The sequence below is a fragment of the Pristiophorus japonicus genome, chromosome 7 (genome assembly GCF_044704955.1).
Source record: "Pristiophorus japonicus isolate sPriJap1 chromosome 7, sPriJap1.hap1, whole genome shotgun sequence".
Classification (NCBI taxonomy): Eukaryota; Metazoa; Chordata; class Chondrichthyes; family Pristiophoridae; genus Pristiophorus; species Pristiophorus japonicus.
Window position 1 is genome coordinate 73538501 of NC_091983.1, and position 19389 is coordinate 73557889.

The window sequence follows — 19389 nt, forward strand, 5'->3', positions numbered from 1 at the left end:
AGACAATTGGAGTGCTTAAGCAGCGCTTCTGATGCCTAGTCCAATCTGGAGGCTCCCTGCAATACTCCCCTCAGCAGGTCGCTGAGTTAATTGTGGCTACACAGCATAGCCATCATGAGGGGATAGGATTTGCCACTGGGGACTGCAGGACCCCCTCAGGAGAGGGGGGGAGGGGAGGACCACGAGGAGGAGGAGGAGGACGAGGAGCCTGGCAGTTAACCCATCCCACCACCACCACCACAGGAAAGTCCTTGTGGAGCTTTCGCCACTGCAAAAGTTCCAGGAACTGTCAGCTGACCTGGATGCTGTACCTGGATAATCCTACCATGTCCAGGTGTGCATCTGTCTGTCGGTTACCAGACTGGCTTTGCCGACTCACCCGCCGGAGAGACGGCATACGGGATTCTATCCTAGGAGTGCATGGCTGCACGCCACTTGGACCCGGTGCTTCAGATTGGGGAAAGCCCGAGAATGTGTCTTCATGTTCAGAGCAACTGGCTGCTACAGGTTTAAAAAAAAGATGTTGATTGCTTCCTGAGTTTCCTCCTCCTGTGGAGGTTCCTTGTCTGTGGAGGTTCCTTGTCCTCGATGTCTTCGTGGTGCCCCTCCTGCACCCCCACACCATGGGCTGAGGTGGAGGCTTCCATTGGCAGATTTGGCGCCACCTCATCTGGAAATAGAAAAGAATAGACGAGTGGTTAGCAGCAGGGGAGGGGACAAGGAGACACATGTAACTGTCTCATTTGAAGGACGGCGCTACTGCTTATATGTAGCCCACAGACACTGCATTACATTGCCCCAACCCCAGCCCAGAGTCACTACATCACATTGCTCCAACCCAGCTCATCAAGGTGTGTGCAGGATTTACCCTCACTATCGAACGGGGGGTCAGCACCCCCACAGGTAGTTTACCTCCCTGAGGCACCGATGATAGCTGCCACGCGCTCCTCCAGGTCCATTAACGGATGTGTCTGGGGTGGACCACCGCCTGTGCATCGCTGCTCCCGGCTGTTATTTGACAACTTTGCTTGCAAAGTTGACAATTGGAATAGTTACCAGAGGGTCCATTGTGGCACACACAGATAGCCATCAAAGCACTTATACCATACTGTGTGCATTTAATACAGTCCTCTGTTTAATGGCCCTGGTAGTTGCACGTTGTTCATGAGGAAGACATCAAAGTGCAGAAACATCTTTTAAGATGTCAAAAAACAGCCTTACTAATATGTAACGATCATTCATTGCAAATAATGTGCAACACTAAGCCGACATATACCAGCATTTGTCAGATTTACAATTTAAGTATGAAGGAGTGCATGAATAAAAATATTACTTGCACTCACGACCTTGCAATAGCCATTGAACTTTTTCCTACATTGTTGATAGTCCCTCCTGGTGTTATTGACTGAGGAGACCTCCTCAGCCACGCTGGTCCACAATCGCCTTCACACAGCTGGGAGGGGTTTTCCAGCACCCCTCCTATTAAATTTCCCCTATCTGGTTTGCACAGCTGCAATCAAGGCCTCGTTTGCTTCATAGCTAAATGTTTGGGCTCTCTGCCTGCTCGTGTCCTCTTCCATGGTGGCTGCTTGGTCTGTGAAAAGTACCTGCTTCAGCCCTGGATGTACTGCAAATGCACGTGTGCACCCTGACAGCTGATCAGAATTGCGGGGAGAAAAAAATTTGCGCATGCGCAGAAGGTCAATTTTTTTTCATCGCAAGTTTCAGCTCCAGCGCACAAATTCCATTATGCAAGGCCGGATTTAGCGCTGTTGCTATCACCGGTCACCGTTTACCGAATTTTGTGACTTCGAGCGATGCTAACCCGGCACTAAAAAAAAACTCCATGATTATCGCCCAAAAAGGGGTGAAATCGCTGATAGCCCAATTTCTAGCCCAAAAGATTTAATTCACATTCTCTGAATACAAAAACTATTGTTTCACATTTTAGTGTAGAGATATTACTTTAATCTTGAGAATTGTTGTCAAATAGATGAATTGCTTTGACTTTTTTAAAAAACTATTTTTGTTTTTATTTAAGGGTACTGTGGGGCTGATATTAAAGCACTTTGCACTGAGGCAGCCTTGTTTGCCCTTCGCCGGCGCTATCCTCAGATTTATGCAACTAGTCAGAAACTGCAGCTGGATGTCTCCTCTATTGTTATAAGTGCAAAGGACTTCTACCTTGCCATGCAGAACATTGTGCCTGCTTCACAACGAGCTGTGACCTCTTCAGGAGAAGCACTATCGCACATCATTAGGCCTCTGCTGGAAAATGTCTTTACTGGAATTCTACTTGCTTTGTACAAGGTTTTTCCCCATGCCGAGCAGACACAGAATGACAACAAAGATGGTCTGTATTTAAATTGTATATTTTATAATTGTTGTCTTATAATTGCTGTATTAATAGGATAACAAGTATAATGTTTTGTGATTAGGGAAGATCTGATGTTCCATAGAATGATGTCACAAAGTATTTTATTTCTTTAAACTGCACACTATTGTACAAAATATTAATAATTTGGAGTGATGGTGAAGATTCCTCTTTGTGGAAAAATAATACAGTAATACTACATGAGCAGTCATGTTGGCCAATATACTTCCAAACATATCTCCCATATCATATCTCCCATATCATATCTCCCATATCATATCTCCCATATCATATCTCCCATATCATATCTCCCATATCATATCTCCCATATCATATCTCCCATATCATATCTCCCATATCATATCTCCCGGCATAACTCCAACATCATAAAATTAATTTAACAAAATTTACCTGAGATGGGTCTATTCTTGAGTAGTTTCATTTTTAAGTATTCTGAGGTGGTTAAGGTAACTGACACTTGCATCTTCAAATGGTATTGGAAAATGTCAGCATCAATGAAACGGGCTGTGACGCCACGCCACAATGCTATAAAAAAAGTTGAATTAAAGAAAACTCACTCTCATGTTTAGATTGTGAGCTATAACCAAAACTTCTCGGGAAATTCAAGTCACTAATCCATTCTTGAAATTCAGATGACATTTTTAAACTGCTTAAACTTTAATCTCGTCATCTGAATCCCCTTGATTGGATTATTTTGTAATTCACTTAGAAATCAGCTATTATTTACATACCATTATAGTATTGTCTAATTACAGTGTTGTCTAATATTTGTACTTACCATTGTAGTCTAGTTATTTTAATGGTTTTTGTTTTTTTATCAAAGTGGAAATAATATATTCCAGTTTGGTGCACTGGGGCTGGGTTCTGCAAAATTTCACAATTTCTTGGGCTTTGGTTGTTCAGGTGTTGATTGTAAATCAAAATAATTTGGCAGTCTTGATCTGTTTATATATTTCAATAAGAATATATACATTATGAATAAAGTGCTGTAGAATACATCAGTCAGGCCCAAGTTTATTTCCAATGACAGCCATTCTATCGCAACCTCCACAGAGCTGAAAGAAGTGCTAAAATTATATGATCTATAATTTTAATGGAACGGTTGGTGCTGTTGTTTCTTCCCCATATCTTCCTTTGGAGAATATCTGGGCTCCACTTGACAGCTGCCCACAGTGACGTATTTAAAATCAGAATTCGCTGTGTATGGAATCACATGTGTAGATCTGTATGGCACAGAACATTGGGAATTCATAAGGAATTCAAGGAAGAGGCTGCTTGAGATTATATCCCTGAATGAATGTTAGTAACATTGCAATAAATACCTCAGCAGAAATACTACAAATGAATATTTGAATTTTTCTTGAAGTGTAACTGTTTACTGCATTATTTATAATTTATAACACAAGCAATTGTAAATTAAACTTTTATCATTTTAAAATGTTAGGATGCTTCCTGTAATTCACTAATAAGTGGCAGCTGTACTATTTTGCACAGTTAATATACAGGGAGCACATAATTGAAGTCTGTAAATAATATATTTTAAATGTTCTTGCAGGACAGCTGTATGTCTGATGGTGAACAGGCATGGAGATGCTGCTTCAAAGACAGTGTTGTTGCTTTAGTTAAAAAAAAATAAAGCAAAATAAAAATAGCAACCCCAAAGTGTAAAGTTTTGAACATCTAAGCAATCGTGTTTAATTTCTGGGACATTTTAACATTTGTTCCTTGTTCCCAAAACTTGGTTAACATATTATTTAAAATATTTATCAGATCTTTATTTTAGGACATTGCTTAAAAGTCCACCATTTTGCCCAACCTGTATTTAACTGGCATAATGGTAATTCAACTAATTCAAGTCATTCAAAATTGAAAAATCTGTCATTGGTAGGGCATAGATTTTGCTAATGATACAGAGAAACTTGCCAAAGATGACAATTGAGATGTGAAGAGTTAACTCAATGTTTGTGCTTTTTGGGTGGTGAACAGTTTATGTCCAGTAGTTGAGTACCCTGAAGCTGAGTCTTAACTATTGAAGTATAAAGGAGGTTTGCAAAGTTTGAATTCCTTCTCGACATGATCATAGTGTTGGTATTTACTCAATCGAGAAACCTAATGTTTTGAAAACTTGCATAGAAGGCAAAACATTTATTGAAGAGTAAACATTTGAGGCGTGCATGTATTTTGAACAGTTTTTAATATGCATCTGCTTTATCAAATAGTCTTAAAATAGAAATCATACTCCATGACATTATACTTGATTGCTTTGTCAGATGCTATGAACCACATTCTGGAAGATTACATCCACAGTGATGATGAGGTTGAACCAGCAATTTTTGACAATTCTTCATTGGGATCACCAAAGAAACAGCCAACAGCTACTAAACATAAGCCCTTTATGCACTTCTCCACGTGAGTAACTGCATATAATAATGTATTGAAAGTCATTACTTCAAATTGCTGATTGGATATTTATTACATTTAAAAGCAAATCAACTATAATTAAAAATTATCTTGTGTAAAAAGTTTGTTTGCTTTCTGCTTCATTTTTGGCACTGTGGTAAAATAGATACAATTCTAAGGGGTGAAAGGGGACAGAAATTGGTAATTATACCATGCTTGTTGATTTTAGCAATTTTTTTTATTAAGATATTCTGTAAATTGCATGCTAATTTACCAAAATATATTTTTACCTTGCTTGAGTGAACAAACCAACTTCCATATAATCGATGACCGTGGATGCCCACTTCTTTGTTGATCTCCTGATCTGTCATTGGAATAACAGCATCCATCTGTGGCCTGCTAAATGCATTGAGCTGGTTCAGTGTGTTCACAGACTTGCATCATGCAATGCGTATTGATTTTGCATTACGAAAGCATTCCAGCTAAGCAACAATTAAATCAGCCTGATTTTCAGAGTGCATTGTTTTGAAAAGTTCCTAGTTACATAAAATTATTGCCACTATTGTGAAAACACTCCAGCATGTGACTATTCCACAATGATAATGGGAAAGATGTGGACTGCAATTTAGAAATGTTAATGGAATTTTAATTTATTAATAAATAAGTTGTAAGAACTACTTAAATTAGATTTTCTTGAAATATTCAGCATTATTTGGAATGTGGATCTGGTCAAAGGTTTATTTTTTTCCCAGGTTCTATTCTATTTTATGTCAAGGGCATAAGAAAAGAGGTCTCTTTGTACCTTAAATGGTACATGTGCCCAAGTTAAGTGCATTTTAACTAACTAAATTTCAAAACATAATGTATAATCTATGCACGGGTATAAAATAAAAAGCATATGCTCTTTATTGCATCTTATTTTTTTTGCCCCTTTTTCTTTGAATTTTTCAATTTTTTTTATCCTCTGATACTTGCTTTCACCCTTCTGTTTGCCCCACAATTGACAGCTGTGCCTTCAGTCTGGAATTCCCTGCCTAAGCCCCTCGCCTCTCTCCCTCCATCTCCTCCTTTAAGACCATCTTTAAAATCCACCTCTGTGACTTGCTCCTAATATCTACTACTTTGGCTCCACATCCATTTATTTCTGATTTCTCCTCTGAAACACCTTGGTATATTTTTCAATGTTAAAGGTGCAATATAAATACAAGTTGTTTTTGTATTGGAGTGCACCACATAAATTTATATGCATTTCTGCAATACAGATATTACGGCTGTATTTAAAATGATTGTTGTAATGACTGGATTATCCTTGAAAAGACATTGCCTGCAACAAATGTATAGTCAGTAATGTAAGTATCATGGCTCTATATTAAACATTAGTTCTCTACTCTGCAGAAATCCCTTCCAAATTGAGCAACTGTATAAAAATGCCAGTTGAAACTTCCAATTTCAGTCCCCATTTCCTTTGAGACTTGTCCAAACTGTATATTTTAAGAATATCTAGCCTAAAACATAAACCACAATTACACGAAAAGAGAACATAGATATAAACGGATGAAAGGTAAGTTCAGGACGGATGTCAGGAAGTAATATCTGAAATGGTCTTCTGGGTAGAGTTATATAAACAAAACTAGAATTATTCAAGAATTGGTTAGACGCTGTGATGGGGTATCATAGTTTTCCATGGATGGATTGAATGGTTTCCCTCATCTCTACTTATCGTTGTGAACCTTTTGATCATCTTGTCCGTTGTTATTTTCAAACACCTGTGGCTTTTTTCTTTTTGAGATGTTAAACTGAGGACTTGTCTATCCCCTCAAGTGAATAAAAGATCCCATAGCATTGTTCAAAGAGGAGAAGGGGAATTCTTCTGGTGTCCTGACCAACATTTAACCTGCAAACGACTTTATTTTAAAAACATTAACTGGTCATTTATCTAATTAATGTCTGTGGGATCTTGCTGTGTTTCCCACCACCATTGCAGTAACTACATTTCAGAAGTGCTTTATTGGTTGTGAAGCAGTTTGGCACGTACTGAGGTTGTTAAAGGTGCTGTATAAATGCAAGTTTTTTCTTAATACATTACTTTGTAATTCAAAAGCTTACTTTATTCTTCAGCAACTTTCTTGGCTCCTTTTCAAAAGAAGAATGCTGAGAACATGTGTGATTACAACAGCAATGTCTCATCTCAACAATTCAAAAATTGCAAGCATAATTTTACTAAAGTTTTTTTTAAAAATAAGATATTTGGTCCTTTTGATATTGGATTACTTGGAAACTACCAGGACATATTTAATGTGGCTAAAAGAACATAGGCACAGGAGTAGGCCATTTATCCCCTCAAGTCTATTCCGACATTGTATGAAATCATGGCTGATCTGTGGCCTAGCTTCATATACCTTTGCTCCATATCCTTTAATACCTTTAGTTAACAATCTATTCGTATCAGATTTAAAATTAACAATTCACCTCGCATTAATTGCCGTTTGTGGGAGTGTGTTCCAAACTTCAACCACTTTTTGCATGTAGAAGTGATTTCTAACTTCACTCCTGAAAGGCCTGGCTCTAATTTTAGACTATACCCCCCCTAGTGGCCCCAAATGTGTGAATTCAAAATAATGTTATATATTTGTATATGAGTTTATGATTGACGTTACCAGACAACTTTTAAAGTTTGAATGGTAGTAACTTTACTTTCCATGAGACCGTCATTATAAGTTTGTGTGTAAATAAAAGGAAACACGTTTGTTACAACAAAAAGGAATACATTGTACTGTATTCCAAATTGATGCATTTACTCTGCACTCAACTTTTTTGCAATCCTGACCATCATTCTGTTGGTTTCGGCATAGTAGATTAGATAGTGAAGATTCCAAAATCTCCATTGTCTGTAGCAGTTTTGCAGTGAATCAAAAATGATACTTGTAGCTAATCAAAAGTTGTACCTGTGGAAAATGTTCATCCTAAGCTAATCAGATGTGTACTGCTTGAATGGTTGATTTAATTGTTCAGAACAAATACTTATCTAATCCTCTATGAATTACTGGATTGTGTAACTGATTTTTCTTTTTAAAAAAAAAAGTTTGTAGTATGTTGCCATCTTCTGGAAGGTTTCAGCTTTGCAAACTATATTCACTGTTGAAAGTAAAACGCAGCACTTAGTAGAACTAGTTCTTATTTTTAAAAATGTGTTTACTATAAAGATTATGTTCCTCCTAATACAGTTCTAGAGGTGCTGCTAATAAGCCCCAAATTATGAGGAAACATTGTTAAAAGCATCCATACAAGATTTTTCAGTTTTACACATTTGACATGGAATTTTTGTTGCATGATGCTTTGCTCTGATTTTGTTGTTTCCTTAAAGGACCTTCCTTCAAAATAGCCTCTCTAACTGAACCAAAGACTCAGATAGTAATGTGCAGCCACAGATGATGGGTCTTAATTACTGTGCTACTTGGTTGGGTAACAATAATTTAACAAAGAAAAGTACCAGCATACCACTGTTGTATGTTTTTTTTTAAAAAGCACTAAAATATTTTAATGAATGATGGCTTGTTTTTTTTTCCACTTAGCATTTTTATTAAGCACAAAATTAATTGGTATTCTACTCTCACCCCAGAAAATTAAAATTCTAAATTAGAGTGCTAAGATCCTTTAGTGTGATAAATCTTGGTTATAGTCCCAAACACTGTTGTAGGAACATGTATCTTGGTTACTGAAAGGTTCAAATATTTAACTTTTTTTCTGTTAGCCTAAAAATGTGGAGTTGTTCCAACTTAATTCATCTGAAAAGTTAGAGTTGGAGTCTTAGAAATATAAACACGATAACCTGTATAAGTTTGGATTATGAAATACTCAGTCTAAGATTTATTTTTGCAGGTCAGCACATCACCAGCCAACATCCCATCGTCCTCGGCTGCTTCTTTGTGGAAACAAGGGATCTGGACAAAGTTCACATCTTGCTCCTGCTCTGCTGCATTCACTTGAGAAATTCTCTGTGCATAGGTTAGATCTTCCAGCATTGTACTCTGTTAGTGCCAAAACACCAGAGGAGTCATGCGCACAGGTGAGGATGAAAGAAGTGAGAAAACCTAGTTCACATGATTAAAATGGATAACTTATAAACTAAGGGCCCAAATTTGGCCCTCCGGTTTTTTCAGCACACTCACGTGAAGTGCGCTGACTTCCTACACTCAAAACGATGTTGAAAAGATATCCCCGTATTCTCACTGCTCTGTCGATTGTGCTTGGCGCGGCATGGCAATTCAATTAGGGGGCGGAGCTAGGGCCCTGCGTTCAAGAGTGCCAGCAGCTTAAAGCATGCGCACTGGAGGTTTTGCGCATACGCAGTGGCTCCTCTGCAGCGTGGGACCTGATGTCTCACCCCTATCCCGGGCCGAGTGGCGTCACAACGCGCGCCGGGCTGCTGCACGTCATGGAGAGAGCCCGCACCTATCCCTGGCCAAGTGGCTTCCCCGGCCGGCCGGCCCGCTGACTTCCCGGGCCGAGGTAGGACTTGAGTTTTTTTTTAATTTATTGATGGTTGCGCTTTGTTTAGTGAGGAGTGTTTTGATCGGTGTGAGGGGGGGCGGGGGAGAGAAAGAAGAGAGAGTGAGTCAGCAGTCCTCTGAGGAGAAGTCCACCAGTCCCTCGGAGTTGACTCTTGCAGCCTCTGTGTTCTGCTAGCCCAGCCTGCTGTGTGCCAGTTCCCTGCGCGCTCTCCCGCCCGGGCGTCCCCCCTACCCGCACCTTTCCCCAATAGAGTGGCCTCTCGCACCGGCAGGCCCGCTGACTTCCCAGGCCGAGTTATGAAGGTAGGACTTCAGATTATTTTTAAAATTTATTACTGATGGTTTTTATGCTTCTTGAATATTGTTGTGAAGGCGTTTAGTGCTTTGCAAGGTCCTCTCCACTTTCCTCTCTACCCCCTCCCCCCCCCACCCTATCTCTGGCTACCTGCGCTGATTTCTTAACTCTCCGCAGGGGTTTTCTGTACGGCCATGTGGCCACATACGCTGGCCTAAGTTAGTTTGGAGCAACTATTAGCTGTCCAAACTGGCTTAAATGGCCCAAATGGCTGGTAACACCCCCTTTTGAAAAATAAAAACTAAACTAAAAAAAAATCCTAACTAACCCACTTACACTGGTGTAAATTAAATATGCAGAATGGGGATTTTTAAGATACTCCAGAAAAATCAAGTTGCTCCAAAAAAAACAGATCAACTCCAGGGCAAATTTGGGCCCCAAATGTTGAAAATTCTAAACGACTGTTTGTTTTTCTCTCTGTCTGCCCTTTTCTTTCTCTTCCCACCCACCCCGTTTTCCTTATTGCTCACTCTCTTTCTCTAGGTTTTCCGCGAGGCACGTCGTACAGTACCAAGTGCAGTTTATGTGCCTCACATTAGAGAGTGGTGGGATGCAGTCAGTGATACAGTGAGAGCTACTTTTCTGACTCTGCTTCAGGACATACCATCCTTTTCCCCTATTTTAATATTGGCTACCTCTGAAACAACATATGTTGAGCTGCCAGATGAGGTAGGTTATCAACTTCACTAAACTACATATTTGCAGAAATTGTGTTGTATGATAAATATGTGCATCTAACATCTGCAAAAGTTGATATTAAATTAAATGCGGAGCTAAGGATTTTCTTCTGAGTGAATTATTCAACTCTTACAGAAGTGTGGGTGAGATTACAAACAATAGGGATATCGAGAATTTTTTTATCAGGGAAAATACCAGCCCTTGTGTAGCATAGTCCCTCAGTATCAGAGTTTATTTCATGTATTGCTACCCAACTTCAAATCAGCATTCCCCCTAAGGTGTCAGTCGATCGCGAGGTCCCGCGCAGGTCGCTCACCAGCTGTTGCGCTGGAAACGACACTGCATGTACGACGCAGCAAATTTAAAGGGACCTCACACGATTTTTAAAAAAAATTAGAGGGAACATTGCTTCAGATCTTGGAAGATGGGAAGGAAAGCTGTAGTGCAGATGTGCAAATTCAGTGAAATTTGCATAGTTCCAAACGCTGACAGTTTGTTCTGTGCAACAATACCAATATGAAGCTAGAATGTTTATATTGGCACAAAAATTGCGGTCAGCGGCATAACTATGGAGTACGCCGGCGAGCTACGAAAAGAATATGAACTTACCTTGAGCGAGGCACAACTTGGTCTTCTGCGCTGCATATTACACCAGGAAGGCCAGGAGCGCAGCATACAGCCTGTGCGCAAGGGAAGCCAGGCCCACAAAAGCTGGCCAAACTAAGCCACGCCAACAGAAAACTGTTTAAAAACTTCTATAAACTTTTAATTAAACTGATACTTGAACTTATTTCATATCAGCATTTTGTTTTTTTTTCAGCCAAACTCATAATTTTAGTCCCTATATATACAACTTCCTGTTTAGATAGTCAGTAAAGGTCTAACATGCCGACAAGTAATGTTGTTGAACTTCAGAAAGATTCCCAGCTTCAATGTTAATTTTCAGGATTAAAATATATTAATTAGACTGGTAATAGATAAATCTATTTTCCTTGTTATAGATGCATTACGTTATTATGTTCATTTTTGAGTTGAAAGGTTGGTTACTGAAATCTGATAGATCTTCGCTTTATTTAGCTTTCTTATTCAACTTCCCAAGTGATTAAAATGAAACTAGACCGACACTAAAAGTTTCCTCTACCCAAATGTACATAATATACATTTGCTATTAATTAGCCTAAAATTGTCTGTATGCTAGATTCTTTGTTCTAACATAAAACATCATCACAAAAAGCTTTACTCATCACACACAAACCTCACAGGATGAATGAGAATATTTTTCTCTGTATATCCACAAAATCAATTCAAACAGCTCTGCAGTCAGTTTCTATTAAGCGAATAGTTATTCATCAACCTTTTTTATTGCAAGTGACAGATATTTTCTCATTTCCTAAAATTGCTTTGTAGCATTGTTAAGAAAACTTGCAAGAGGGAGCTTAATACGCATTATAAATACTGTGAATAAAAAAACTGGCTGTGGACTAATCATTTTGCAATGCATTTCCAACCAAAATCGATTGATAAGATTGTAAACGGTGCTATCCTCCGTTTGTCTTGGTATCAGGGAAATGCAGTGGTGATTTTTCAACTGCAGTGTAAATAACAGCCTGTTGTGTCACCACTTGTAGAGATCTTTTAAGATGTGAAACGGTCTCCTGTGCCTGCTTTCACTAATTGTAAGAAAAATGGCCATAATTGCTGGGCAAATAGCCCAATTTTGCACCAGCAATTGGTATTTCCAAGGCAGTGCGGATGATCTGTCAAGACCTACCATGGCAGATCACAAGTTCTGGATTTAACGAATGTGCAAGCGCATACGAAAGTCCTGAAGTTGCGGTATATTTCAAAGGTGGTATGACGGTGTACTCTTGAGTACGGCATCATGCCCAATGCAAAATCTGGACCATTGTGATGCAATCTAAAAGTAATGGCAGTGCTTTCATACAAATATAGCTTTAAATATTAGCATGGTAATAAGAGGGCCATTTAAAAAAAAAATACACCATTTTCATCTGAGGCTCTGGTACATAACTGAGCATTTAAAAAGTAGTAATGTACTCTAATTTTAAACTTTTGTGAAGCTAAATCATTTATAATTGACGTCTTCAATTCAAAGTATTCAGTTTACAAGAATACAAGTTGCTCTTTCTGCCAGTACTATTGATTACTGTCTCAAATCTGCGAGCACTGCCCTTGTTGACAGTTTCCATGGTTACTAAAATGACAAGTCTAAAATATGCACATTTATTATGAATTCAGCTATTTAGCAGCAGTTCTGAATGTCATATGCAACATAACAATGATATATGCACATTAATGGTGATGTACAACAAATGTGCATTTAAGTATGTTGCTTAATGTACATATGGGTACCAACGATATAGCTAAAAAACGAGATGAGGTCCTACAAGTTGAGTTTAGGGAGCTAGGAGTTAAATTAAAGAGTAGGGCCTCAAAGGTAGTAATCTCAGGATTGCTACCAGTGCCACGTGCTAGTCAGAGTAGGAATGGTAGATAGCTTAAGATGAATACATGGCTTGAGGAGTGGTGCAGCAGGGAGGGATTCAAATTCTTGGGACATTCGAACTGGTTCTGGGGGAGGTGGGACCAGTACAAACCGGACGGTCTGCACTTGGCAAGACCGGAACCAATGTCCTGGAGGGAATGTTTGCTAGTTCTGTTGGGGAGGAGTTAAATGAATATGGCAGGGGGGTGGGAACCTATGCAGGGAGACAGAGGGAAGTAAAATGTGGGCAGTAGCAAAAGATAGAAAGAAGAAAGGTAAAAGTGGAGGGCAGAGAAACCCAAGGCAAAAATCAAAAAGGCCACATTATAGCAAAATTCTAAAGAGACAAAGTATGTTGGAGACGAGCCTGAAGGCTCTGTGCCTCAATGCGAGGAGTATTCGTAATAAGGTGGACGAATTAACTGCGCAGGCAGCTATTCACGGATATGGTATAATTGGGATTACGGAGACATGGCTCCAGGGTGACCAAGGCTGGGAACTCCACATCCAAGGGTATTCAACATTCAGGAAGGATAGACAAAGAAAAAGGAGGTGGGGTAGCGTTGCTGGTTAAAGAGGAAATTAATGCAATAGTAAGGAAGGACATTAGCTTGGATGATGTGGAATCTGTATGGGTAGAGCTGCGGAATACCAAAGGGTAGAAAACGCTAGTGGGAGTTGTGCACAGACCACGAAACAGTAGTAGTGAGGTTGGGGACAGTATCAAACAAGAAATTAGGGATGCGTGCAATAAAGGTACAGCAGTTATCATGGGCGACTTTAATCCACATAGATTGGGCTAACCAAACTGGTAGCAATATGGTGGAGGAGGGTTTCCTGGAGTGTATTAGGGATGGTTTTCTAGACCAATATGTCGAGGAACCAACTAGAGGGCTGGCCATCCTAGACTGGGTGATGTGTGATGAGAAAGGCATAATTAGCAATCTTGTTGTGCGAGGCCCTTTGGGGAAGAGTGACCATAATATGGTAGAGTGACAGTTAATTCAGAGACTACGGTCCTGAACTTAAGGAAAGGTAACTTCGATGGTATGAGTCGTGAATTGGCTAAAATAGACTGGCGAATGATACTTAAAGGGTTGATGGTGGATAGGCAATGGCAAACATTCAAAGATCACATGGATGAACTTCAACAATTGTACATCCCTGTGTGGAGTAAAAATAAAACTGGTAGCTAGCTCAACCGTGGCTAACGAGGAAAATTAGGGATAGTGTTAAATCCAAGGAAGAGGCCAGAAAAAGCAAAAAACCTGAGGACTGGGCGAAATTTAAAATTCAGCAGAAGAGGACAAAGGGTTTAATTAGGAGGGAGAAAATAGAGTATGTGAACAGAAAAAGATTAGTGAAGACAAATGTAGGTCCCTTGCAGTCAGAATCAGGTGAATTTATAATGGGGAACAAAAAAAAGGCAGACCAATTGAACAAATACTTTGGTTCTGTCTTCACGAAGGAAGACACGTATAACCTTACGGAAATACTAGGGGACCGAGGGTCTAGCGAGAAGGAAGAACTGAAGGAAATCCTTATTAGTCAGGAAATTGTGTTAGGGAAATTGATGGGATTGAAGGCCAATAAATCCCCAGGAGTACTTAAGGAAGTGGCCCTAGAAATAGTGGATGCATTGGTGATCATTTTCCAACAGTCTATCAACTCTGGATCAGTTCCTATGGACTAGAGGGTAGCTAATGTAACACCACTTTTTAAAAAATGAGGGAGAGAGAAAACGGGGAATTCTAGACTGGTTAGCCTAAAATCGGTGGTGGGGAAAATGTTGGACTCAGTTATTAAAGATGAAATAGCAGCGCATTTGGAAAGCAGTGACAGGATCGGTCCAAGTCAGCATGGATTTATGAAAGGGAAATCCTGCTTGACAAATCTTCTAGAATTTTTTGAGGATGTAACCAGTAGAGTGGACAAGGGAGAACCAGTGGATGTGGTGTATTTGGACTTTCAAAAGGCTTTAGACAAGGTCCCACACAAGAGATTGGTGTGCAAAATTAAAGCACATGGTATTGGGGGTAATGTATTGATGTGGATAGAGAACTGGTTGGCAGACAGGAAGCAGAGAGTTGGAATAAACGGGTCCTTCTTAGAATGGCAGGCAGTGACTAGTGGGGTGCTGCAGGGCTCAGTGCTGGGACCCCAGCTATTTACAATATACATCAATGATTTCGATGAAGGAATTGAGAGTAATATCTCCAAGTTTGCAGATGATACTAAGCTGGGTGGCGGTGTGAGCTGTGAGGAGGATGCTAAGAGGCTACAGGGTGACTTGGATAGGTTAGGTGAGTGGGCAAATGCATGCCAGATGCAGTATAATGTGGATAAATGTGAGCTTATCCACTTTGGTGACAAAAACATGAAGGCAAAATATTATCTGAATGGTGGCAGATTAGGAAAAGGGGAGCTGCAACAAGACCTGGGTGTCATGGTACATCAGTTATTGAAAGTTGGCATGCAGGTGCAGCAAGCGGTGAAGACGGCAAATACCATGTTGACCTTCATAGCTAGGGGATTTAAGTATAGGAGCAGGGAAGTCTTAATGCAGTTGTACAGGGTCTTGGTGAGGCCTCACCTGGAATATTGTCTCCTAATCTGAGGCAGGACGTTCTTGCTATTGAGGGAGTGCAGCGAAGGTTCACCAGACTGATACCCGGGATGGCAGGACTGACATATGAGGAGAGACTGGATCGACTGGCCCTGTATTCACTGGAGTTTGGAAGAATGAGAGGGGATCTCATAGAAACATATAAAATTCTGATCAGACTAGACAGGTTAGATGCAGGAAGAATGTTCCCGATGTTTGGGAAGTCCAGAACCAGGGTTCGCAGTCTAAGGATAAGGGCGAAGCCATTTAGGACCAAGATGAGGAGAAATTTCTTCACTCAGAGTTGTGTGAACCTGTGAAATTCCCTACCGCAGAGTGTTGTTGATGCCAGTTCGTTAGATATATTCAAGAGGGAGTTGGATATGGCCCTGACTGCTAAAAGGGATCAAGGGGTATGGAGAGAAAGCAGGAAAGGGGTACTGAGGTGAATGATCAGCCATGATCTTATTGAATGGTGGTGCAGTCTCGAAAGGTCAAATGGCCTACTCCTGCACCTATTTTCTATGTTTCTGTGAGTGGTAGAAACTTAAATTTCATTTGCTAGGTTTGATCTATTAACCTGCCTATTCTTTGTAATGGCACATCCTATAATTTATTAGTGGCACAATAATGTGCTCCATTTGACCTATAAGCCTGCCATAAGGACAGATATTACTTCTAATGGATTTTCTTTTTTTCTACTGAAAATTAAGGTTAAATGCATTTTTGAAATCAATTATGGGGAAGTTATAGATTTGCAGAGACCCGAAGAAAATGAACGAACAAAGTTTTTTGAAGATTTGATATTAAACCAAGCAGCAAAGCCTCCACCTCGCAAGAAAAAAGCTGGTAAGAGCAAATGACAGAGAAAAACAAATTGTGTTAATCAAGGTGTTCAAACTGCAAATGGTGTAATACCATGATGAGCAAACTAAATATGATGCATCTACAGATCAGAATATTTCTACAGTGGTAGTGCCAATAAGGAGTATATTACCATAGCATTCTTATTGCATTTTTTACACATTGCTGAATAGTTGGTAGCAGGCCATTTTTATAACTCGGATTTGGATCACAGGTGGGATGACCTCCCCTCAAGATATTTTGTGATACAACATCCATATGACCAACCCCACTGCTGCACAGTATAAAGTAGCTAATCCCATTGTGAGGCATCAGTTTTTTCACTTGTATGGAATGCTTTTGGCATTCATGTGTGCAACATTATATAGTTTATACTCAGTACTAATGTCACCAAAAATAGTTATTTGTGGACCCTTGCTGGGCACAAAATGGTTGTTGCATCCAATTACATAGATCACTGCAACAATTCATTGTACATCAAGTCCCTTAGGAAGTTTGAGAGTCACGATAAGGCATTATATAAATTAAAGCTTTTTTTCTTCCCCATTTTAATTTGTTATTTCATCTTTGATCGTTGATACTGGTTTTCAGTATTCTTCAAATAAGATTGGTACTAATTCTTGATTTTGAAAAAAAGTGGAATATGATCATGGCTAATAACCGCTTCAACCAGTGCACCGGCAGGTAGCCACATTAGCTGTTTCACATGCCTTTCCATCAAATACCTGGCTACTCGCTCACCATTTGCCTGAAATTGTTCTTTGGTCATGCTTATTTCCCTGATATAAACAATGAGAAAATACAACAATGGTCTTTGTTGGTATACCCCTTCCCACCCCCCACCATCATCAGCTAGCATTATTGTCTGGTATCATTACTGATGAACCAACACCATCTGGCAAAGAGCAACCAATATTTTCTGGCACCACCCTTTCCTCCTTCAAAGACATTAGTCCATCAATCATTCCAGCATCAGACAGCAATTTTCTTGCTGGCACTTTGACTCTCCATCAAAGAAACCTTTGCTGCTCCATTATAGGTCCCTGTATCAATCGGCACCAAGGAACATCAAAATAAATTCTAAGAAAGCTGCATTATAATATCTCTCTCTCTTTCCCCCCCCATCCCCCACCCTGTCAAACACAGTCCTCTTTTCAGATTGACACTGCTCAGGATTGACTGCATTTCCTCCAGTTAGACCCATTTCATGCAATCTTCCACAATTGACAACAAACAGAAATCCTCCTTGGCACCAGATGCAACCGAGCCAAGTAAAGCTTTTTGCTAGCCACTTCCTTTTCGATCTGAACCATCAGATAACCCTCGGGTACCAAGACATTATCCTGGAAAAGAACAAGTTCTCCTTTGGCACCATCTGACATCCGTGTCGCTGTTGCCCATATCACTGCCCATCAATATGGGCAAGTTTCCCAATGCACCTTGAGCCTTTCATTAGCCTACCACTCTCAGCATCTCTCAAAATAATAACTTATTGAAGGCCTATGTTTACCAGTTGCAGGGTGAGATGATGTTGTTTGACATGTTTAACAGAGAAAACGGAATTATAGACCGGTCAGCCTGACATCAGTAGTGGGTAAAATGATGGAATCAATTATTAAGGATGTCATAGCAGCGCATTTGGAAAGAGGTGACATGATAGGTCCAAGTCAGCATGGATTTGTGAAAGGGAAATCATGCTTGACAAATCTTCTGGAATTTTTTGAGGATGTTTCCAGTAGAGTGGACAAGGGAGAACCAGTTGATGTGGTGTATTTGGACTGTCAGAAGGCTTTCGACAAGGTCCCACACAAGAGATTAATGTGCAAAGTTAAAGCACATGGGATTGGGGGTAGTGTGCTGACGTGGATTGAGAACTGGTTGGCAGACAGGAAGCAAAGAGTAGGAATAAATGGGTACTTTTCAGAATGGCAGGCAGTGACTAGTGGGGTACCGCAAGGTTCTGTGCTGGGGCCCCAACTATTTACATTATACATTAATGATTTAGACGAGGGGATTAAATGTAGTATCTCCAAATTTGCGGATGACACTAAGTTGGGTGGCAGTGTGAGCTGCGAGGAGGATGCTATGAGGCTGCAGAGTGACTTGGATAGGTTAGGTGAGTGGGCAAATGCATGGCAGATGAAGTATAATGTGGATAAATGTGAGGTTATCCACTTTGGTGGTTAAAAACAGAGATACAGACTATTATCTGAATGGTGACAGATTAGGAAAAGGGAAAGTGCAACGAGACCTGGGTGTCATGGTACATCAGTCATTGAAGGTTGGCATGCAGGTACAGCAGGCGGTTAAGAAAGCAAATGGCATGTTGGCCTTCATAGCGAGGGGATTTGAGTACAGGGGCAGGGAGGTGTTACTACAGTTGTACAGGGCCTTGGTGAGGCCACACCTGGAGTATTGTGTACAGTTTTGGTCGTCTGACTTGAGGAAGGACATTCTTGCTATTGAGGGAGTGCAGCGAAGGTTCACCAGACTGATTCCCGGGATGGCGGGACTGACATATCAAGAAAGACTGGATCAACTGGGCTTGTATTCACTGGAGTTCAGAAGAATGAGAGGGGATCTCATAGAAACATTTAAAATTCTGACTGGTTTAGACAGGTTAGATGCAGGAAGAATGTTCCCAATGTTGGGGAAGTCCAGAACCAGGGGTCACAGTCTCAGGATAAGGGGTAAGCCATTTAGGACCGAGATGAGGAGAAACTTCTTCACCCAGAGAGTGGTGAACCTGTGGAATTCTCTACCACAGAAAGTTGTTGAGGCCAATTCACTAAATATATTCAAAAAGGAGTTAGATGTAGTCCTTACTACTAGGGGGATCAAGGGGTATGGCGAGAAAGCAGGACTGGGGTACTGAAGTTGCATGTTCAGCCATGAACTCATTGAATGGCGGTGCAGGCTCGAAGGGCCGAATGGCCTACTCCTGCACCTATTTTCTATGTTTCTATATTCCCAGAGACTTAAGTATGTCAGCCCCAGATGTTCATTCCAATGGAAGGTGAACCTTTGCACAGATGTCTCAACAGTCTCTTGTCTTTGTCCTTCATGGGATCTGAC

General features: G+C 40.3%; 1 protein-coding gene across 1 annotated transcript in view; it reads left to right on the top strand.

Moving 5' to 3' along the window:
- The window catches only part of atad2b (ATPase family AAA domain containing 2B), a 177420-nt gene that overhangs the window by 115436 nt on the left and 42595 nt on the right, over positions 1-19389 (top strand). The window contains exons 16-20 of the mRNA XM_070884187.1: positions 2042-2353; positions 4666-4804; positions 8675-8861; positions 10145-10330; positions 16164-16299. Of these exons, the coding sequence (XP_070740288.1) occupies positions 2042-2353; positions 4666-4804; positions 8675-8861; positions 10145-10330; positions 16164-16299 (960 nt within the window). The remainder of the gene's footprint in view (positions 1-2041; positions 2354-4665; positions 4805-8674; positions 8862-10144; positions 10331-16163; positions 16300-19389) is intronic.